Genomic DNA, 23340 nt, shown 5'->3' on the forward strand with positions numbered 1-23340 from the left:
GAAGCCTCGTTACACTGGCTCCCAGTATATTCAGGGAAAGATATTAAGATTTATTGGTCACTTTTAAGGCCTCTTTCCTCGTTATATTTCTAACCTTTTAGTATCATATGCCTCTTCTTAAGATAAAGGCTTATTAGAATCCCTTATTGACTATATTTGAGTTTTCATTATCTTTCAGCTGTCCTTTATTTTGTTGAATAATGATTTCATATCTTGTTTTATAAACACCACATTGTGCTTGTATCTGTCTTTTAATTTCTGCTGATTTTATGACTTGTCTGTTTTATTTTGCTCCCTTGTGAAGCACTTTGTAACCTGGATTTGAAAAGTTCCTCATAAATGCTTGTTGCTGTGTAAATATAAAACTGCGCTGAAATTGAAGTACCTGAACACAGGTGGAACTAGTACTGGAAAATAAAATATAAATATAATTCCTGACAAGTACAACTTTTTGTAAACAAAACCGTCTGTTGTATTTGAGAAAATGAAACATTAATGAACAAAGCTGAAATAAACCAGTTGAGGAGTTCATCGGGCTGCAACCGGATGTGAAACATCTGAACAGGTGAGTCCACCACTTCAGTTCATTCAAACTGTTCACATGAAAGTTTTTACAACATGTCTGTATTATGTTACAATATTAAATCTGTGGTCACCTCAGACACCAGCCACCATTAAAGGGTTGTATTTTACACATTCATTTTCAGGACTCACAAAGGAACTGACAAAGTTGAGCCTTCTGGAGCTTTAAACTCCTACCATGAGTTAAAATCAATTCAAAAACACAAAATGAAATAAATATACATATTGATTCTTCATAAATCTTGAGTATATTAAGATAATATCAAACAACTGCTTGTGGAACATCAAGCCAAATAAAATAATTCACTGTAAACACATTTTGAAAGCAGCAATAAAATGAACCAAGTTTGTTGTTTTTCAATTTTTTGATGTCATAAGAGAACATTCTAGAATCTTCAACTCTGTGAAAATCTCTTCAACACTTCAGTTCAACCAGGAGTTGTTGAGAAGATCACAGCGTGATATTGAGAGACAAAAACCAACTACAAGATGTTCAGCTGCATAGGAAAACGCAGAAAGGTTAATATCTGATTCTCTCTAAATTTTTCATTTAGTTAATTTCATGTATTGACAGGATTTGTACAGAATTTTGTCAGTCTTCATGTTTTTTGTTGCTATTTTTCTGTAAGTCAGTTAGTTATGTGCCTGTCACATTTCCTCATGTGATTTTCTATATGTTTAACAGGAAAAAGTGAGTAATCAGGATGTCCCTGATACTCCAGTCACCACAGTCTCAGGTTTACCTGAGAAAAAGGCTTGGTGGTGCTGCAGATGGCTCCGTCGATTCAAGGTACACTTCATTTAATTTTTGAACAATTTACTGTTATTTTCCACATTTCCCTGTTTTGTTAGTACAGATAATTGTTAAAATCATAGAAAAAAAACAATATTGACATGTTAGTTTTAGAATGTTGCAATATTCTATCATTTTTTAAACTCATTTTTAAAATGTGGCATCTTTTCTGCCAGATTTTTGCCAATTGCATTTTTTATATAATTTAAGTTTAGCAAAGCTAAATATATCAAATAACAACCAGTGAACAAACAATGCAGTATGTTGTCTGTCTCAGCTCTGTTTAACAGTTATTTTTTTGTGTGTGTATTCAGCAGGAAACCAGGAATCAACTGATTCCAAAAGACATGGACGAGACGTATGAAATTCTTTTACTTTCTGCTCCTTTTTACATTGATTGAACGCATTATATTGATGTTATTTTCATGTTGTTCACTCCATGCGATAGAATTACGTCTGTTTCCTTTTATCAGCAGTGTTGACACCTGCTACAAAGATTCATCTTCAGCTGTAAAAATTCCTGTTTGTGAGACAGCGATTTCAGAAAGGTATGAAATTCTTTTACTGTCTGTTCCTCAATTTAATCTGATTCAAGGGTCAGAAGGCATCATTTCAGGCAGCTGTTTCTCCACCAGCTCAGATTTTATTCAGAGGTCACTTATTTGTCATTTAAAACTAAATTCTGACTGATTTGATACAGACTGACCGTGAATATATTAAACATTTGCTTTTACTTGATCAAGGTAGCAATGGTCCAGCCATTGTAGCAGTATCATGAATTCAACTAAAATCTGTTTCCCTTCATCACCAGTGTCAACAAAAGGGAACAGGAGGTTTCACCCGCCTCCAATACTCCAGGGACGACGGAGACAAAGGAGGCGACGGAGGCAACGGAGACGAGGACGAAAAAGACACTATGGTGGCGCCGGTGTTTATCGTTTTTCCGTAAAGTATGTTTCACAGAGCTAAATGTTGCAAGTATTATCACTGAACAACTGTTAAAGTAACACATGGAGTCTGAATGTTATGCATCATGCAGAAACCAAGACTTTGTACTTGATGTTTGCTGTATTTAACTGTGTTATTCTGTCTGGTCCTAACAGAAACAGGTGAAGACTCCAGTAGCTGCCGACGGAGCCAACAACAGCCCTCTGTCTGAGGTTGCCGCGGTCAACTTGGTGGACGAGTTGACCGATGGCTATTCAGACGTGTTTGACATCGGCAGTCTTTTCTGCGATGATGACAGTGACAGTGACGTGGAGTCCGTCGCTGACGTCACTCCAGAAATCGATACGCCGATTTCAAGTTTGTCCAATCCAGTGGGTCTTGGTGGGAGTCTGCCGGTGCAAGCCAATCCCACCAGCACCAGAACCCTCTGCAGTGAGGAGCTAGTCTGCCTCGGGTAAGCAAAGATAGTCATGGGCACACTCAACACTCATATACATCCAAGTATTTGAAAACTGAACACATTTATACGCCACCTGAAGTCTATGAATGTTCATGTTTGAAGTACAGCTGAAACATCTTTAAAACAAAGAAAATGAACCCTATACTGACTTTTGTCCTGTTTCTGGTTTGATTCAAGGTTACCCAACCTGGCGCAGACGTGCTACATGAATTCCACGCTGCAAGGCCTCCTGACACTGACTGGTTTCATGCAGGAGGTCTACAACCAGGAGCAGTTGTGGTCTTCTCACTGGAGATCCCAGGTTATCAGGTACAGCATTGCACACGCTAACACACACACTGTCTCTCTTTGGTTTCTTCACTAATTTGCAGCTTTACCTGAAGTGACAACAACTAAACAGCATTCTCACCTCTTTACTTTTGTTCTTTCCAGAGGGTTTGGGAACACTGGAATCAGTCGATTCTCCAACAGCAGGGAGGAGAAAAAACTGGTGTTGACTGACCTTAAAATGACTGTCGCTCAGTTTAACTCTGAGTTCCTGGACGACAGTCAAAAAGTGAGTACACTTTTTGTATACAAGGAGCAGCATAGTACCACATTTGTCTTTGCTGATGTAGTTTTACAGTTTTTGTTGAATGTTCACCTTCTCAACCTGTTTTTTTCTGTATGTTTCTGTGCAGGATGCCCATGAGTTCCTCAGCTGTGTGCTGAATATGATCAAGGAGCTGTCCTTTGATCTGCAGGCAGAAGCAGCGATCATGGGCGTCACCTACACCTGCCCTGTTGGTGCTCACATTTCATTTGAAATGTTGAGCACCAGGACCTGCCAGGGGTACGTATACACTGTTCCTCACATTTAGATTTCTTCTCTGTGATTGATGTTGGAGATCAGAGTCTTTTGACATTGTTGACTGTCCACATGTCATTATTTCAAAGGCAGTCATGCTAAGCTAAATGTTTTTTGCTATTGTGAACATTTCACAATCAGAATGTGTGTCAGGAAATGTGTGAGTTTGTTTTCATCTGAACTTTTTCTTTCTTCTGCAGTTGTGGGTGTGAATCCATGAGAGAGGAGGAGTTCCTGAACCTCTCTTTAGATCCAGTACCTGCAGGCTCAGTGAGCCAGTGTCTGCAGGAGTACCTGAAAGTAAGAGCTGCTTTCTGCTTTATTCTCACACTCCAACAAAGTGTGTGCATGAACATGTATGTCTCTGTGAATCTGATATAATCTGTGAATAACTACAACTAAAACATATTTCTTTGTGCTGTTCCCTGTTGCAGGAGGGCAAGTTGGACTTCCAGTGTCCCTGTGGAGCTGGACAGTCGACAGAACGTCTCTCGTTTTTGACGATGCCAAAGTGAGTAACATCTTATCATCACAAACAGACTAAAACAACCAGCAGTTTCTTTCATTTCATTTCCTTTGTCATGGTGATATGTGACCTTCTCCTCTGTATCTCCTTTTTCTGTCTTTTCTGTCAACAGTGTTCTGATTCTCCAGCTCAAAAGATTCAAGTTCACCTCGACCTTCAGGCTGGAGAAGGTCAACACTCCTGTTCAACTGACCAGGGAGCTTGTGGTGAACCCAGAACACTCCCTCACTGCACAGGTAAGACTGATGTTTAGAACCACACTTCATTTTATACACAAATGGACCCTGTTACTTTGACTAGTATAGTTTTCTGGATACAGAGAAACCCTTCAGATGTATCTGCAGTCAGATGAAATGTTTCTACATGTGCAGCTAATTGTTGTTGTCTGTGCTCTTTTCCAGACAGGGACTCGCTACACTTTGGTGAGCATCGTGAGTCATTTGGGCTCCACAGCTCACAGTGGTAAGTGTTTGCTTGTGTTTTGCATTTGTTGAAGTCAGGTTTTTAAGGTTTAAGAATCCTGCATGTTTTCAGACGTCCCATTAACTTGAATGTCTCCTCTCCTCTTAGGACACTACATCTGTGACGGTGCTCACCGGCCTCAGGGACCAGGTGACACAGACCGCTGGCTCACCTACAATGATGAGCACGTCACCGTGACAACGGGTGAATCTGTGTGTCACCTGAGGCAGGTATCAGCATACCTTCTGTTTTATGAAAAGCAGGTAAGAGAGCAGCTCTTCCACTCTCAGAAAGTGCTGCTACACATCAAACACTCATGTTATTGTGCAAATAAGCAATTTAAAGTTGTGATGTTAAAGTGGTGGCCTCCTTCTAACGATGTAACTCTGTTCACCACCAGTGAGGAAACATGGAGACCAGCCCTCAGAACAAGAAGCTGGAACATCTCTGTGTCTGTGTGTCTCTGTCTTTGTTTCTCTCTCTCTCTTTCCGTCTCTCTCCGTCTCTCTTTCTCCCTCTCTTTCTCTCTCTATCTCTCTCTCCCTCTCCTTCTCCCTCTCCTTCTCCCTCTCCTTCTCCCTCTCTTTCTCCCTCTCTTTCTCTCTCTATCTCTCTCTCTCTCTCCGTCTCTCTCCGTCTCTCTCTCTCTCTCTCTCTCTCTCTCTCCTTCTCCTTCTCTCTCACTCTCTCTCCCTCTCTTTCTCCCTCTCTCTCTCTCTGTCTCTCTCTCTCTCTCTCTCTCTCTCTTTCAACCCGGCCGGCCAGCAGCAGATGGGTCCCCCCATATGAGCCAGGTTCTGCTCAAGGTTTCTTCCTGTTAAAAGGGAGTTTTCTCCTTGCCCCTGTCGCCTTAAGGCTTGCTCTGTGGGGGTTCAGGCCATATGGGTTCTGTAAAGCATTTTGACACAATCAGAATTTTAATTGGCACTATATAAATAAAATTGGATTGAATTGAATTGAATTGAATTCATTTATATTTGTTTCTTGAATAAATGTATAAAAATTTGACATCAAGATGTGTTCATGTATCCATGAAACTTGCCTGATAACCTCTATTCCAGGGGTCACCAACCTTTCTGAACCTGAGAGCAACTTCAAGGGTACTGAGTAGTACGAATGGCACCTTGTTTGATACAAACTTCCTCAATAGCAAACTTGCACCATCATCTTTAGACAATAATAATAACAATGAAAATAATATATAAAAAGACTGTCTGATCACCTTTATGTTAATTATTCCTTGCAATAATTATTAACAACGATTTCCACAACAATGACGGTAGGAAACACACACACACACACACACACACACACACATATATGGAAATCTGTTCCAATATTTAAAAGTCAGAGGTATCCCATCTCTGAAACTTTTGTAAATATCTTTCTTGTCAGTTTTGTATGAATCAGCATATTTGCAACATTTTGCTCAAAATCACACCAGTTTCATTTCTATGCAAATTGTCACTTCTAACATTTTTAGGAAATCATTAACAGTCAGCAAATCATGCATCATTTGTGCAAACCACTACCTTTGTAACATTTTTGAACAATTCATGAACTCTGTCCCATGTTTGTACAATTTATCAGTTATGTAACAAAAAATCAACTCTTTCACATTTTGAAATGAATCCTATCACATTAGTACTAATCACCAGCATTTTTCACCAGCATTGCAACATTTTTAACAGATCATAACAACAAATCATTACATGTTTTCAACAAATTATTTTTCACATTTTTGTGTAACGACACGGTGTTCTGAATGACAACATATGTTACCTCTTTCTTTGTTTGTAAATGTGTGTTAGTGGGAAGCCTGGCATTGCAGAGCTTATCATGTCTTACCTTTGCCTTGCAGCTCACAGTTCAGATGGTTCAGTTTCCCAGTGATGTCCGTTAAAAATGCAAAGGCAAGAATCCACTCAGTGTCCTCAAGCAGCAAGGTGTCTTCCCCTTTGGATTGCATCAACTCTTTGATTTCGGCCAACAGTGACAAAAAAACGCTGCACCACGGGGTTTCTGTGTGTAGTAACAGGTCACCATGTTCAGCTGACAGCTCCTCCAGCAGCACCTTCAATGTCCTGGTTGTTTGGCTTTGGAGCCATTTATGATCTTCACTACACGAGTCATCACATGATCAAATCCGGTCACTTTTGTACATACATATGTCCTGCTGGTGAATGATGCAGTGGTAATGTAGGAATGTTGGGAGGTCTGGATCACCTCTGCATCGTACAATGAAGCCTGCATGGCGACCCGTCATGGAGGGAGCCCCGTCCGTCGTCACTGAAACAAGCTTTTCTAATGGTACATTTTTCTCCACGAAGAAACTTTTCACCACATAGTAGATGTCAAAGCTGCCTTTAAGTCCTGGGTTTTCCCTGTCCATAGTGCACATACAGTCTATGCTCGCTACCAGGTGGCTAGTTAGCATGGAAGCTTTGTAGCGGCTAAAGTAGCGTCTCTCCACATTGTGCCGCTTTGCCGTCGCAATAGTCGCCCCGCAAATAGGACACATCTTTCACTGTCGTGAAAAAGAACTCTTCCTCCCAGTCATCGTGAAAATAGTGTTTTCTCTTTCACTTCTCTGTCATGTTTTGGGGGTAAAAACCACATCTAGCTTCCCAAAGTGTCTGCGTCGGGACGCTTCAGCAGAATGACGTGGTGGTTTGACATGCGCAGTGAACTTTGACTCGGACAAGGTCAAAGTTCATTTACACCGAAGACATTTTTGTTTTTTAAATAAAATCTAATAAATATTGTAATTTAAAATCTGCATTAATGTAAGTATTTTTGATTTAAAAAGAACAGCAACTATAATTTTTTAGAAGGAATTTCATGGTGACTAGTGTTATTTTTAGAACATGTGTCGTGGGCAACTCACATGGTCTCTGCGGGCAACCAGGCGCCCGTGTTGGCTACCCCTGCTCTATTCTGTGTCACTGGCAAACAAGAACAGTTGAAATGCAAGAGTGTGTAGTTTAAAGAGGGAGGGACTTCCGGTTAGTTAGGGTTAGGGGTTGCTACGCAGATTTGGGTTGCTAGGCAGATTACAGTCATGGACACACTCAACACTCATATACATCCAAGTATTAGAGTACGGGAAGGCGGGACTTCTGGTAAAAACATCTGTTGGGGGCGTGGTGGGCAGGCCTTCCGGTTGTGATGTGGCAGCTTCTGATTGGGACCTGTCAAAATTTGACAAGAAGTGGTTTATTGCATCTCTTCTGTCTGTCTGTCTAAATAAATAAATAAAATGGAAAACCTTAAAAGTACCTCAAAAGTATACTTTAGTACAGTATAGTGCTTGAGTAAATGTATGTAATTGTTATGCAGCAGTCAAAATTCCCCACAAATTATCAATCAAATGTAATTTTCTTAGTTCTCTGGTGAATAAAACAAATTGACAACTTAGAAAATAGAACAACAAAATTAAATATATCAGATTAGCATCCTTAGTACCTTGATTTGTATAATTCCGTATTGACTAATACCATTTAAATCAGCCAAACAAGGTTTAAACTGTACTAAGTATTACAATGCATCTTTGCAGTGGGTGCTTAACGCAGCTTAGCTTGATGAGTAAATGAGCCGCATAGTTCATAGTTTTGAGGTAAAGTATGAGACAGAAACATCACATTAGTCTCTGGATGAAACTGCTGCTGTGTTTTGTCAACAGCTCCCTACAAGTCAAAGAAGCACTTTTTGGCAGAGTCCTGTCTTTATCAGCAGGTCTTTATCAGGATACAGCAGTTTGGTCTCAAATGGGTCATGGTTTTGAGGGACATTCGTCCTTATAAGGGAATGTAGGAAGCACACAGTTTTTCTGTCCTGACAGCTGCACTTCACCCCCCATTGCAACACACACTTAAGCAGCTGTTAGCAACAACTGCTTCTCAACTGTGTGTCTGATGTAAACGGGGGTTTGTTTACCATTTCACCATGTTTTGCAGGAAAAGAACATTTTGTGCCACATTTTGTGCAAAACTGGCACACAGAGATATATTTTACTTGAATTTATGAAATCTAAATCAAAAGAAATTATATAATTCTTCAGTATTTGATGGCTAGAAGGTTAGATCTGCTGAAATTAAACTGATGGCTTCAACGTGGTGCATGAGGGCAATTTTTTTTTGTATTTTTTTGTGTATTATTTAAATTTTCAGTGAACATGAGTATCTCAGGTTGAGTTTATACTAGTGCAGAGTTGCCCATCTCAATAACAGTAGACTATTACTGCTACCAAAGTGTTGCCACTACAGAGGATTTTGAAAAGTCTTTTTTCTTTTTCCTGCAGTGCTGCTGCTGGCACCAGTAGCTGTTACTGTAATGTGCTACAAGCCTGCTACAAATAGCTGATGACTAGGCAGTGTTTGATGAATTCATATCAGTTTAACTGTTGTTAATCAGTACCATCATATCAGTAGGCATTTGAAATCATTATACATGAGTAAAGCTGATTACAACACAGCTAAACAGCACCTAAAACTAACTCTTCCAAAATGATTTGTGAACCTGCAAACATTTCTGCTACTTATAAAAGCTGCACATTATCAGCTTCTCAAGGGAAGGAACAGTTGTTGGAGTATTGTTTGACTGAATTAGAGTTAGCTGTATGTACCAAACAAACTCACAGAAACATGTATACTTCTATGACATTCAACTGGTTTACTTTATGTTATATCAAATAATGTGTAAACTACTAAATCATGACAGCCAAAACAGTTGGTTGATTGATTAATTTGTCAACCGACAGAAAATTCATTGTAAACTGTTCTGAATTAAATATCAAATGTTTGTTCTGAAATGTGGTAGTCATCTGTGTTTCTCTGCTTCATACACTTTTAAATGGAATAACTTTGGCCTTTGCATTGTTTGGAGAGACATTTAGATGGGGGATTAACTCAAATGGTACAGCGCTTGCTTATCATTTGAGAGGTAGTGGGATCTATGCCCGCATCCTCCACGATGGTTTTGCAAATTTCCCCACTGTGGGATCAATCTAGACTTAATCTATCTATTTAAAGACATCACACTTTGCAATGGGATTTTTTTTTTGTTTTTATTTTTTTTTGCATTTCATGGACTAAATGATTAATCAAGAAAATAACCAACCAAAGTTACATCAAAAAGTTAATTTTGCTATCTTCCCCTACAAGTGTAAGATTTCTACACATTCCCTGACCTCCACCTCTACTTTATTGACTTTACTTCTTGTATTTTATTCAAAATTACATGATATTCCAGTAATTATTATTTATCAAACTGATGTACCATCAAGTAATTGTTGGCTATTCATGCACACTAATTTTAATTTTTAATTTTATTTTTGTTAGACATTATACTTTACTATACATGGCAAGAACCAACCAACCATCCTCTGAGCAGCCCCCATCGGTATCACTGTGCTGTGAAGTGAGTTTCTCAGATAATGTCAGCTCTATAAATATATGGGGTGCTTTGAATGTTTCCATGTCGCTACTCCATTGTCCTGCGACATGAAGGGATTTACAGGCCCACAGGTGTGGCTGATTTGGTCATGTGTGGGTATCGAAGAGTAAGAGGGCAAAAGTGGGATGTTGAGCTGGGTGGAGGATGCTTTAGTCCTGCAGGAATAATTACAGTAGCTTTAGAGGAATTTCATCATATCACCATGTACAAAAAAGGAAAAAAGATATAGCCAACTATTGCATTGTGAGGTCATATATTGTCAGATGTATTATTTAGATGTCAAATCAATGCTGTAAATCTGCAACAATAATCAAACTGTAACCCTGAATTATAACGTTGAGTCAGTCATTCAGCTGTCTATGTTTCTCTTGGAATATTTTCTTTTTTAGTTCAGCAATAGTAATTTGAAGGATCTAAAATTGCCCTGCAGAGTAGGAGAATGAACATACAACTGAAATGTTACAAGACATTAACTGCAAACAGGGATAGAGTCAGAGCCACCACTGAAGTCTGGCCACCATATGCAACTGATAGTGAAGCCCATTAGACCGCTGCATGTGTTTACAGAACAAGAGTAACATCAAAGTACTACAATTTTTGAGGCAGCTGGTGTTCCTATGCAGATGTATTTTAACAGCACAACCACTCACTACTCAGCCATATACAACCAATTAGTTGTACCAAGTACAACTGTAAATGCTTACACTAATTTTGTAGCAACTCAAGACTTTTTATTCTTGTCACTTAAAAATGTATAGGCAGTACTAAAGTGCATCTGTTTAGATAGTGTAAATAAGGAATGTGATTTCACATGTCTGTATTTGTTAAAGTGTGTAGAAGTGTGTGGAAGCTTTTGTCAGTCTGTAGGAATGAAACCTTCTCTCTCTGGAAGCTGGTGGTGTAAACTGCTGAACTTAAAGAATCAGTAATCTTTTTGTCATTATATTTTCACATAGCAAAATTTTGATTGCTGACACCTAGCTATAGATAAAACATAGAAAAGGGCACACTATATACAAATAAAATAGAAGATATAAATATGTAAACAGAATCAGTACAAAATGAGCAGTAGGATGTGTGGTGCAGTCCAGTGCAAGACTCAGTTCTTTATTGCACATAGTGCGTCTGTTTGTGTGTGCAAGGGGTGAAATGGACTGGACAGCTCTGGAATTTAGAACAGTTTTTCAGTCTGGAAGTTAGAGTTTTTATGTTCCTGAACCGTTTACCAGAGGAAATCAGAACAAACAGACTAGTTCCTTGGTGGGTGGGGTTGACAGCGAAATGTCAGGCCTTTCTCTGGACCCAGGCCCGCATATGTTGAGTTCAGGTAAGGTCTGGAAGAGGACTTCCCACTGTTCCCCTGTGCTGTTTTCACCACCTGGGCGAAGTCCTTTCTGTCCTGAGCTGTGCAGCTGCCATACCACAATGTTGCAATGAGACAGAGGATGGTTTCTATTGTGGCTCTGGAGAAGTTTGCCAGGAGCTGAGGGGAGAAATCAGCATTTAAGAAGCTGAAATGTGCCGGTCTCTCCCCACAACAGTGTGGTAGGGCAGCTGCATAGCTCGAGACAGAAGGGACTTCAGTTCATGCTGTTACTGAAAGTGAACTCAATTCATCAGCCTGTTTGTTTACCATAATGAGACGGTTATATACTCTGCTCTCCTCCCATGATACATTGCTGTGATCCTCCTCAAACAGGAGAGCCATCTTCGCAATCTAAACTATCAAAGCAAGTTCATCCTCAGCGTAGAAGAGAAGAGCAACCACAGGTTACTGCAGGAATACATTTATGACACTTTTAGATCCATAACTGTAAAAACTATAACAGATAACAGACACAGTAGTGCACATTCTCATATTTTGGACTTTTTGTGCAGTTTTAACTCAATATAGCCAGTTGGGGAAGGCCACGGTGTTTTCTACTGTGCTCCCTCCTTCAGCATCCTCAGTGGTTTTGGTGGAATTATTAGCCTGTATCATACACAAACACACACATCATCATGTGACACTACAGTAAATGTATTCAACATTTAACGACCCAGTAATCAACAGAGAAAGTGATATACTTTCCATGGTGTCCTGTTGATCCAATACATTTTGACTGTGCTGTTAGAATTTAGGGCTGCACAGTGGTCAGTGGTTAACACTGTCGTCTTGCAGCTAGAAGATCCCCTGTTTTTGTCTCAGCCTGGGCCTGGGATCTTTCTGCATGGAGTTTGCATGTTCTCCCTGTGCATGCATGGGTTTTCTTTGAGTCCTCCAGCTTCCTCCCACAGTCCAAAAACATGCTGAGGTTAATTGTTGATTCGAAATCGTCCGAGATGTGATTGTTTGTCTCTATGTGGAGCCCTGTCATACACTGGTCACCCGTCCAGGGTGTCCCCTGTCCTTCACCCCAAGTCAGCTGGGATAGATTCCAGCCCCCCATGACCCTAATGAGGATTTGGTGTATAGATAATGGATAGATGGATATTTCATCATATGTCAGATTTCTAATAAAGTTATGAAAGAATCAAAATACATGGTTTTTTTTTTTTTGTGATACAGACATGTGTTTGAATGATTCCATCACAGAAAATTAAGAGCTGTACAGAAAATAAATAGTTGTAGAGGTCATTGGAAACTTCAGACTGCCATTATGGTCTTTATAGGTTCATGTAAACTTTTGTTCACAATTAAAGTACATCAGATTATCTTTAAACATTTGTCAAGGTGTGATAATTCCACACTGTGAAGATTCCACTGTCTTAACAGATCTATCTATTTAGTCATGGTTATATTATACTGATGTCATCCTAATGATCTAATGCAGTGATAATTCATACATGACAAATCTCCAAAATGTACATCATCTAAAATATCTTTATAAATGTCCACATTTATACTACAAAAACTCAGATCAGAAAATCTTCTAAAAATTTGATGATTTGAGATGGTGATTTAAATATTAAGGAAAGAGCAGAAAACGTTATTTGTGGTATAGATGTATGTGAAAAATTACATAAGAGGTTAAAAATCCTACAATATTTCTTATTGTACACATTGACAAATTACAAAATTCCGTTTTAGATCTCACAGAGTTAATTAAAAGGAATTTACCTGAATGTTTTAATCATCAAGGCAAAGCACCGACAGTCATATGCATTATACAAATCTACAACCATTTAATACCCAATACCACCCCTTCTCCTTACACAAATTATTGTGAATCTAATCGTCCTGCTTCCTCAAAGTACTACTATTTATAAGCAATCACAATAATAATAAGTGTGAACATTATTTTTAATAAATATACAACAATTTGTCAATCCACATTTGTACAAAAAGACAAAGACAAAAGGACCTAACAATAGCAAAACACAACAGAAAGAAAAGACCCAACTAATAATCTGCATAAATAAATATAAACGCATAAATAAATATAAATGAAATTATAGTTATCTTTCGAGTTCAACAACAGTCATCAAAATAAAAGCTTTAGCAGTCGTCTCTGATTTACTCAGCTGAGAGTTACATACAAAAGTTGATTCTACTGTATAGAAGTCCTCATGTTTGGGTTGTGACGTCAGCGTTTCATTGGAGACATAGCAACCGCAGTGAGTCCGTAGCAACAGGGAAAAGTATAAGGAACCAGCTGTGTTTTGCTGATGAAGCCCGCAGTTTCCACTCTTAAATGTTGTCTATTAATGTTGTAGAATAGCCAGTCCCGTAATAAGCGTAGTCATTCAACTTATTCAGAGCTCCAGTTTTTAAAATGGGGGACAATAAGCAACAACAGACTCGAACCAAACGAATTTTTGTCAACGACGTCGACGGATATTCCTCCAAACACATCGCAAAGGTAAAAGAGTAAAAGTAAGTTGTTGTTGTTTTTTTCCTGAAATACATTCATCAGTCTACATTCATCCCTCTGCCCTTCTTCAACAGTTTTTATCAACATGCGTAGAGGGAGAGAGCAGCGAGGAGGCCGAGGGGACGGTGGCCTCCCCCGGATACGGAGCTGCCTTCCAGGTCGTAGGAACTGTGAGCTCTGCCTCCAGAGAGAAGTCAGACTTTCTTCTGGAACAGTACACGGTGAGTCAGACAGGTATTAAATGCTACAGTTCGTCGTTGTCTAAAGAAATGTGGTGCATTTTGCCTTTAGACTTTAAATGCAAGTAGTGGTGGAAAGTTTACTGCTTTACATTTAACCTCTATTTCGAGCACATGAGCCACCAGGACCGATTTGATCCATTAATGTAGTTTTAATGCACTGTTAAAATGGTGCCTAAGTCCTGACATCAGTATTAACAATATAATAATCTAATATAAGGTATACAATAGATTATTTTATATTAGACTCTAATAAATGCATGCATGGCTATGATAATGATCTATGTATATATCAGGTTAACATACATTATACATAGTTATCAGAATTAGTATGTATAAATTGCATGGTTATAGAGCAGCAAACATTCTTAAGGACCAATCCCATCCTGGACTCCATCTGTTTAACCCACTACCCTCAGGTAGACGCTTCAGGTGCATCAAATCACAAACAGACTGAAAACAGTTTCTGCCTCAGAACAATATCTGAACTCTGCCAAACAGTCACACTATCTGCCTGGACCTGAGTGCCTACTAGCAATTTCTGCTGCTTATTAATGCACTTTGTATTTATTAATTTTGCACTAAGATTTTGCACAGTGATGCTGTGTTGCTATCTCACAATGATACCGAAATCTTTAACAAATCCATGGACCATGAGCTGCATCATTGCCAAAATCTAATCAATTGGTGCTTTTGTCATTTCTGACCTTCTCTGAAAATTTCATCCAAATCTGTTTGTCCGTATTTGAGTAATGTTGCTAACAGACAGACAGACAAATAGACAAACCAACGCCGATTGTCACATAATTCGTACCTTGACGGAGTAACAACTTGTGAATGCCAGAACTTTCTTGTTTTCCCAGAATATCTCTCCAGAAACCAAAACTTTTGTCTGTACCACATCAAAGGAGATCAAATAAAGGTGGATATATGAACTATTGAAAAAATAAAAGATTTGATCCTTAGTAATAAACTGTTTCTACTGTATTTTTTAAATATGTACATCTAAACTATTGGTGTGTAATTTGACATAAGAGCAAATATCTTACAGTTCAACTCGGAACTATGGAAAGTACTGTAAGATGATGCAGTTTTGAATTGTTTGATTTTAACTGATACTTTATGGGGATGTACTCACTTCTGTTGTGTACTGTGGTGATATGATACTATGATCTGATGAGGGGGCATCTGTATAGACTGATCTTATTTAGTCGAGTAATCAAGATGGAATGCAAGACTTGAATGATTTGAAACTGAATATTTTAGCTGACAGACTTTAAATTAATTCAGTTTCTGAACACTGCAAACAAAATTGAAGAAGTAATATGGTAATCTCCTTTGTTAGTCCCCAACCAGAGACAGGCTTCTTCAGTGCCTGCTAGCGTGTGATGTGGTGGTGTACAACATCTCAGAAAGTGCGACACAACAGCAGGTTGAAGAAGCAACATGGGCACTCAAAGGTAAGGGAGTGAAGCAGGCTGAATATTTGTTGGATCTGTATAATGATACACTCATCACTTACAGTTGTCTGCTTTCACAAACAGCTCTCCATAATGAGATGGAAAACTTCAAATCTCGGAAAATATTCATCTTAGTCTCCACTGTAATGACGTGGGCCATGACCAAACCTCGCAATCAGGTGAGTCTGAAGTAAATTTGATCAAACCCTGGACTTGTCCGGTTCCTTAAACACAACCAATGTGAGCATAATTCTACTCTTCAGGATGAAACAGATGTTCTGATAACAGAGGGAGAGTTCAGAAGAAGAAGGCCTCACCCCAGGTTCAGAAACCACAATGATCTGGAAAAACTTGTGCTCACATTGGCAAAAGGGGTAAGTCGATTATGGCGACGAAAATATCAATACCCTCCAAAATATATTCCAACATAACAGCAAAGTCTGGCACCACAACATTTTATTGCTGCTTCACTTTGATCATAGGCTACATTTAACTGCTTAGATGAAACAGGACCTGGAAAATGAGATGAGCTGTACAAAGAAACTGAGTGGGAAATATTGATTCTTCTGATTTTTCTATGTTACAGAAAAAGTCCAAACTTATTGGTTATGTAGTAGCCAGTGGTCTCCAGTATGGAAAAGGGGAAAACCTCTTTCACTACTTTTTCAAGGTACATTTTAACATGCTATTAACCTCTATGGTACATTATACTGCCTGTCTTATTTCAAGCTGCCTGCATAATTCATATTTTGTATTTTGTAATAGATTTCCTGGTTGATGCAGTTTCCAAAAGTTCCTTTATTTGGAGAGGGCACAAATCATGTTCCCATGATTCACGTTTATGATCTTGGAGGGTGACCTGAATAAACTATTATTTTAAATATACACTGTATCTATATTGCATATATACATATGGAGATAACTGAGTTAGAGCTGACTCTGCTGATTATGTTGGTTTTACAGAGTGATCCAAAACATCATTGAACTCAAGCCAAAGTCTAAGTACATCCTTGCTGTTGATGATTCCAAGTACACTTTAGAGGATATTATAAAGGTAATCTTGTAATAAATGATAATGAGCACATTTAGTAGTTTAAAGAAAATGTATTTCTAGTAAAAATACTACTTTGGGGTGCTAGGGTGGTCTGTTTGAATCATGTCATCTCTCTATATATGTTTCTGATGGTATCAACAACAAAACAAAACCAACCAATTCTGACCTTTAACTCTTTAGAAAATAAGCTATGTGCTTGGGCCAGAAGAAATTGAAAAATTACCAGTGCAGGAGGCCATCAACATGAAGGTGTTTAAGGTACAGTATGTGATTAAAAACAAACAAACAAAAAATTATTTTCTAGACTATAGTTCAATGTGAAAATTTAGATCTCTCTTTGTTGATTCCTTATTTCTCTGCCCATTATTTGTAATTATAATTAGGCTTCCCAAAAAAACAAGAACCTATAGCAGGCAACATGCTCAAAATTCTACAATTATCACACAAATAAATACAGATCTACTTATGGACAAATGAACAAATTCATATCTACTTTTTTATCATTATCACTTATAAGTTGCTGCTGTAACATGGAAAATTTCCCCTGACATGGGGAGTAATAAAGGATTATCTTATCTTAAGAACTTGCAAATGAAAAAAATGCTTTATGCCTTAAAATGGTTAACACAGTAAAGAAGGACTGGATTCATAACTACTTTAACAGAATCCCAGAACTCAAAGTTTTCTGTCTTTAAGTTTGACTTTGTCGCAGTCACAAACATAAAATTTGCCACTGGATACTGATTGAAACTAATTTCAATTAGGAAAAACATTTTTGAAAAAAATAGCTTTTTGTTCTTTTAATAGATAGCCGCATAATATTGCCCCACCACATTATTGCAATATTCCATACAAAACAAACTGTTAATAATTTAGCAAGTCTCATTTCAGCCAGAGGAACTGGAGTGCCTCAGCATTGACCTCAGTCTCGATGCTTTCATCATAAAAGACTCCTTCAACCTGAACTGGATATCTGAAGCTGGGATGGTTGAAAACATGGAGAACATTGTGGAGGATTACAAAGAAACCAGACAACTGCTTGTGAGTGTTTATATCCTTAAAATGAGGACTTGTTATAAACATATGGTACATACACTGATCAGGCATAGCATTATGACCACCTGCCTAATATTGTGTTGGTCCCCTTTGTGCTGCTCAAACTCCTCTGACCCAGTGGTTCATGGACACAGGACCTCTGGGGATGTTCTGTAGCACCGGGATGGTGGCAGTGAATTCTGTGGGTCCTGTGGGTTGCAGGGTGGGACCTACCTAGATCAGGCTTATCCTGGCACATCCCACAGATGCTCAATAAGATTTGGATCTTGGATTAATACCTTAGCCCTGTCATGTTCCCCAGGCCACTCATGAGAAGTTCTTGCAGCGTGTCAGGGTGCATTGTCCTGCTGAGGGTGGCAACTGGCATCAAGGACTGCTGTTGTCATGGGGGTTGGAGGGTTGCTTGACCTGCAATGTTTAGGTGGGTGGTACATGTCAAACATCCACATAAATGTCAGGACTCAAGGTTTCCCAGCAGAACATTACATTATAACAAGATGATCAGTGTTATTCACTTCACCTGCCAGTGGTCATAATGTTGTGGCTGATTGGTGTACAAGACTTTAATACTCTGGGAAACTTATGTGTCTTTGATGGGTACGAGTTTTCATGAAATGTCCCAGTATTTGTATATATGCATCTAGCAGAAAAAAATTGCAGTTATCATAACTGACTTATGCACCAGGTTTCCTTTTTTTCTGTTTTTTCTGTAGCCAATTAGAATCTTCCTGGTTGGACCTCCAGCTGTGGGGAAATCCAGTGTTGCACAGAAGCTCTGCCATCATTACAAAATACACCACATCAACATCAAAGACATCATTGAAGAGAAGATTACACAGCTGGTCAGTGGAAGGAGAATTATATTTGTCAGTCAGACAGATTTATTTGTCTCTCACTGCTGTCGTGTAGCAAGAGGCAACTATGCTGGCCTCTTGTGGAAGTTCTGTGAAAACAAGGTGTGAGGAATTCTTGCTCCACTTCAAGACTCTCCCATGGTACCAGCGACATGTGGAAGATGCACATTTTCTATTAATTTGTCATATTTCTTTCTGTATGCTACAGAAGGAGATGGTGAACAGAGCTGACCATGTAGATGTCATTGAGGAGGTAGCAGCAGCTGCACAGAAACAGCTGGAAAATATTAACAAAAGCATGGAAGCAAATGAAGGTTGGTCTTAGAACCACAGCACTAAATAAAAAAAATAATCTTTCAGGTTGGAAACTACAAAATAGACGTTATTTTAAAATTTCTCACAGGCTTTTGTTTTACTTGAGACTTGTGTGTGTGAAGAGACATGAAAAGAAACTGGTCTGATGCTTAGACAATGTTTAGATCTTTAGTGATGGGAACACTCGGGTTAGGATTAAATTTCAGTTTAGGCTGTTGTCACGTTTTCTTTTTATGATGGATTTTAGCAATACAGTGTAAAACACAATCTCTTGATGTTTCTTTCTGTTTCATTCTACCTGGATTTGATGTGTCTGATGATTTGTGGTGTACTGTTGTTCTTTGGTTTCTGTTTCTGTTTGTTTACAGCAGTGTTTTATTCCATTAGGTCGGCTGGCTGACCATCTAGTTTTTGACATTTTGCAAGAAAAACTGAGCTCAAAACCCTGTAGGAATCAAGGATTTGTACTTGATGGCTTCCCTAAGACATATGAGCAAGCAAAGCTGATTTTCTCTGGTGAGCTGATCTGTTAATTTAGTTGTTGTGTAGTGTTTCATAAAGTCCTTGTGTCGTAGAGTATACTGTCTTTCTTTCTCTGCTCAGATGAGGATTTGGAGAGCCAGGATCCAATGTCTAAAAGACCAGTGTGCAACAAGAGGATCACTCCAGGTTGTTGATGTACTTCTGACATGAATTCACCACTAAAATCTAAACAGAATTTGCTAACTTACTTAAACATTTATGTTGTTATATGTTCGCAGAGCATGTTTTGGCCCTAAATGCATCAGATTATTTCTTGACAAAGAGGGTGCAAGGACTTCAAGAAAGTGTGGCAGAGCAAATGCGCTACACTAACGATGAGTTTGTGCCTCGCCTGATGAGATACAGACAGCTTAGTGGTGCTGAGGAAACATTACTGGACTACTTCGATCAGCTTGAGATTCATCCTGAACATATTGGTACTGCTCTCAAAGCCATCACATATGTTATATATTAGCCTTTAAAGAGCCAGGCAAGTCACATACAATCCTCAAAAAAAGTATCATACATAGCAGACAAGCAGTTAGTAGACAAAGACAAAGCAAGCAAGCTGCTTTTGGGTTGTACAGATAGCATCATGCTCAGTATCAGTATCAAGTCGTCTAGGGCAGTGAACAACCCCTTCTGTCCTTAGTGTCTCAATTTGTAGCAGAAAAGCACTCAGAGTGTGCAGTACTCTGCCAAGGCTGCTCAGTTGTTGTATGATTTCCGACAGAGGAAATCTTTAAAAAATAGTAGGATTGCAATTATTTGATCGTCAGCAGGCAGCTGACATAGTGTTCATTTGTAGTCATAGTTACAGTGACACCATGCCGCCATGACACAGACATCTTTAGCAAATCCGTGGATCCAGACTATAAGCCACATCACTGCCAAAATCTAATCACTTGGTCCTTGTGTCATTTCTGACCTTCTCTGAAAATTTCATCCAAATCCGTTAATTATTTAGTGATGTTGCTAACAGACACACAAACCAACGCTGATCCTCACAAAACTCCAGCGCATTCCTTGGTGGAGTAATAAGGAAAAGCTCTTCCCAAGACAACCTTTTGGCAGAGAAAGAGCATGGAAGAAACCACTAGGAGAAGAGAAAGAGGCGGGATTCCAGACAGTCCTGGAAGTAATGTTGTATTTACTAAAAGAGCAGACTTACAGTTTAAACAACTGAAATGACCAGATATAATATTTATAAAATTATGTTGTCCCAGGAAAGAACATGCACATTTTCACGTTTGTTGCATAAGTCATTGAATGCCATACAGATTTTTTTTTTTTGGTTCAGTTCTATGGCTCTGATTCTTTGCATTAAATGTGACTTGTCTTTTCCAGAGGTCAGTACAGATGATCCAGACTACACAGACATCATGAAGAAGATCACAGAGATGGTGGGGGTTCCCAGGAATTTTGGTTTGAGTCCAGAAGAGCAGGATGAGGAATACCGAAAGAAAGAAGAAGAGCGGAAACAGAAACTGGCTGCAGAGGCTGCTGAGAGGAAACGCCAGAAGGAAGCTGCACTGGCTGAGATGGTTGTTCAGTATGAGGAGTGGGTGAGTCCATAAGAGCTGCACCAAAGGTCAAATATCATACCTGTTTTGAACAAGTTAATCTATGTCTTACTTGTCCCAAACATGTTATTTCAAGTCTCAATTCTAAATACTACAAGTATCGTTAATTCTCCCTTGCCCTGGTTTTATGACGGGCTCTCTTAGTGCCTGCAGCTGTCAGTCCAACTGTTGTGGCATCACAGCAGGTTGTAAGCCTGAACAACTCAATCAGAGATTCACCTTCTGATCTAGTGAGAAAGAGCCTGGAGAAAGAACATGGAGAGAAACCAGGGGATGGTCTTCTCTCATATTTTCTGCTTTTCTACATCAACTGGAGACACGTAATGATGTCCACGAACAATAAAAATAAATGTATTTTGCATAATATGATCCCTGTAAACATTCACACTGGGTTCAACAAAGCCCCACATTTAGAGCAAATCAGGAGAAGCAGAAAAAAAGAATGCATGCTTTACTGTTTATATTGACTGGTAAACAATCCCAGTCAGTTTAATTATTCTATTTATTAGCAAAAGAATTTGTCAGAGGTGAAGCGTCAGGAGTACAGGATGCTGGAAGCTCGCTGTCTCCCTCTGAGGAACTACCTGATGAAGTATGTGATGCCCTCTCTCACTGAGGCCATGTTGGAGTGCTGCAAGATCAAACCAGAGGACTCTGTTGACTTTCTGGTATTTACACAGCAGACCTACTAGTATGTCATACATTTAAAACCAGTGATCGCATACAGCTGCTCATATTGTATATTGTCTTTTGTCTTCACAGGCTGAACATCTTTTACGAAGCAGTCAACAAGAATAATTATCAGTCTAATGAGGATGTGACCTAACCCCCATCTTAAGATTTGGAGGCAGCTTATTCTACAGTAAACAACTAAGCCAAAAAAAAAATAAAAAGTCATCAAAATTGATCAACTGATTTTATAAGAAGTAGGTGACCAATATCACTGGGACCCCAAACTCAACTGACCCTGCAGATAAAGATTCTAAAGACTAAGTTATCTACATGTTGCACAAATCTATACATGTATATTCTATGACTGGTGCTAATTTTCTTTGTACAGGGTGTCCCTAAAGTCTGGACATATAAGAAAAAATACATAGACAACATTTTATTTAATATATTCATTTTTTAATATATTGAATTTAATATATATTTGATAATTAATCAAATATATATTTAATATAATAGCCATATTTAATCTGTGGAGGCAAAAAATTATAGTTAATGAGATTTCTTATGTGTCCAGACTTTAGGGGCACTCTGTAGCATAATTCATATAGACTTTAGAAATTGTAATTGAGTAAAGCTTAAAATGGCAACAACAGGAGCAACTTTTGGGTAGTCAGGTTGTGGAAAAAGTTGTCTCTAACAGTGAAATTATTAATTTAATCACCACATGTACATTTTTTGTCACTAATGGAAGGGTTGCGAATTTCTAGCGTTACGTAGTCATCAAATTTTTACAACAACTCATAATCTGCAGTAAGTGTAAACAGACAGTTAAATGGGTAACTGTGCAGGTCACCTGCAGCTCTTTACAGAAGGTCAAATGCTCTGTTGCAGAGTGAACATGACGAACTACAGCAGTCCTGCAGGGGGAGTCAAAACGAAACCCTGACAGTCAACATAAACCATCACCACCCTATAAACCATCATATTTACTAACTATTATTATTGCTATTAATTACAACTTCTGAAACAGGAGGCCAGATGTCAGGGGTCATAATAGGTAAAGTGGAGGTATTTAGTATATGTGTCTGTGGGCTATTTTGAAAGCCATAAAAACATGGTATTTCATAGTGTGGAAAGCAAAATATTTTACATTTACCTAGTTTTGTTAACATTCATTTTCAAAGGAAGAAGAGTTCTGTTATTACTTAATATAAATTAAATAAGAACAAGCTTAAAGCAGTTCATTATCCAGACTGTACTAGTACACCAATCACATGGCAAACACGAAAACTACACCTCGTCTATTCTGTGATTCGAAGATGACATCAACTTACATAAGAACAATTTTTTTTTTAACACGGTTTCACCATAAGTCTGAAAAAAAATCGCTGTGTCGGACTTCATCCAGGTTTCCACTCATTACAGATTTGTCCTCTCAGAGCCTCCATGTGGTGAGTGACTCAGCGCACACTGTTATAGCGTCAGCATTTACTGGAAAAAGAACTATGCTGGGACTTGTTTTGAGCCAGTAAAGATGTAAACACTGCTCTTCAGAATTACCATTTTGAAAAGCTCTTCAGGTGTTAAAAAAGAATGTCTATAGTCTTATTCAGAATAAATACATACTTTGTGATGTTGTATCCAAATGGGCACAAATCT

General features: G+C 38.6%; 1 protein-coding gene and 1 long non-coding RNA gene across 2 annotated transcripts; both read left to right on the forward strand.

Annotated features, from left to right (window-relative positions):
- The first annotated feature begins 4270 nt into the window (after positions 1-4270).
- LOC111575670 (uncharacterized) lies at positions 4271-4875 on the forward strand. Its single transcript, XR_004848252.2, has 3 exons — positions 4271-4392; positions 4558-4618; positions 4727-4875. It is a non-coding gene; the product is annotated as an uncharacterized LOC111575670 (long non-coding RNA).
- Positions 4876-13694: 8819 nt separating this feature from the next.
- LOC111589027 (adenylate kinase 7-like) lies at positions 13695-21916 on the forward strand. Its single transcript, XM_023299717.3, has 18 exons — positions 13695-13914; positions 14001-14147; positions 15511-15625; positions 15710-15804; positions 15889-15999; positions 16212-16295; positions 16391-16479; positions 16589-16679; positions 16860-16937; positions 17571-17720; positions 18449-18577; positions 18798-18903; positions 19292-19420; positions 19508-19573; positions 19666-19863; positions 20774-20991; positions 21519-21677; positions 21772-21916. Exons 1-18 carry the CDS (start codon positions 13828-13830, stop codon positions 21805-21807), a joined length of 2088 nt encoding a protein of 695 aa, XP_023155485.2. The 5' UTR covers positions 13695-13827; the 3' UTR covers positions 21808-21916.
- The last annotated feature ends 1424 nt before the right edge of the window (positions 21917-23340 follow it).

This window comes from Amphiprion ocellaris, chromosome 12 (genome assembly GCF_022539595.1).
Source record: "Amphiprion ocellaris isolate individual 3 ecotype Okinawa chromosome 12, ASM2253959v1, whole genome shotgun sequence".
NCBI classification, from domain to species: domain Eukaryota; kingdom Metazoa; phylum Chordata; class Actinopteri; family Pomacentridae; genus Amphiprion; species Amphiprion ocellaris.

Bases quoted from the DNA above. Each gene is read 5' to 3' on its own strand.
- LOC111589027 (XM_023299717.3), top strand. From the start codon at position 13,828: ATGGGGGACAATAAGCAACAACAGACTCGAACCAAACGAATTTTTGTC. The intron at 16,680-16,859 runs GTAATCTTGTAA...TTAACTCTTTAG, and splicing joins CTTTAGAGGATATTATAAAG to AAAATAAGCTATGTGCTTGG. The intron at 19,574-19,665 runs GTTGTTGATGTA...ATATGTTCGCAG, and splicing joins CAACAAGAGGATCACTCCAG to AGCATGTTTTGGCCCTAAAT.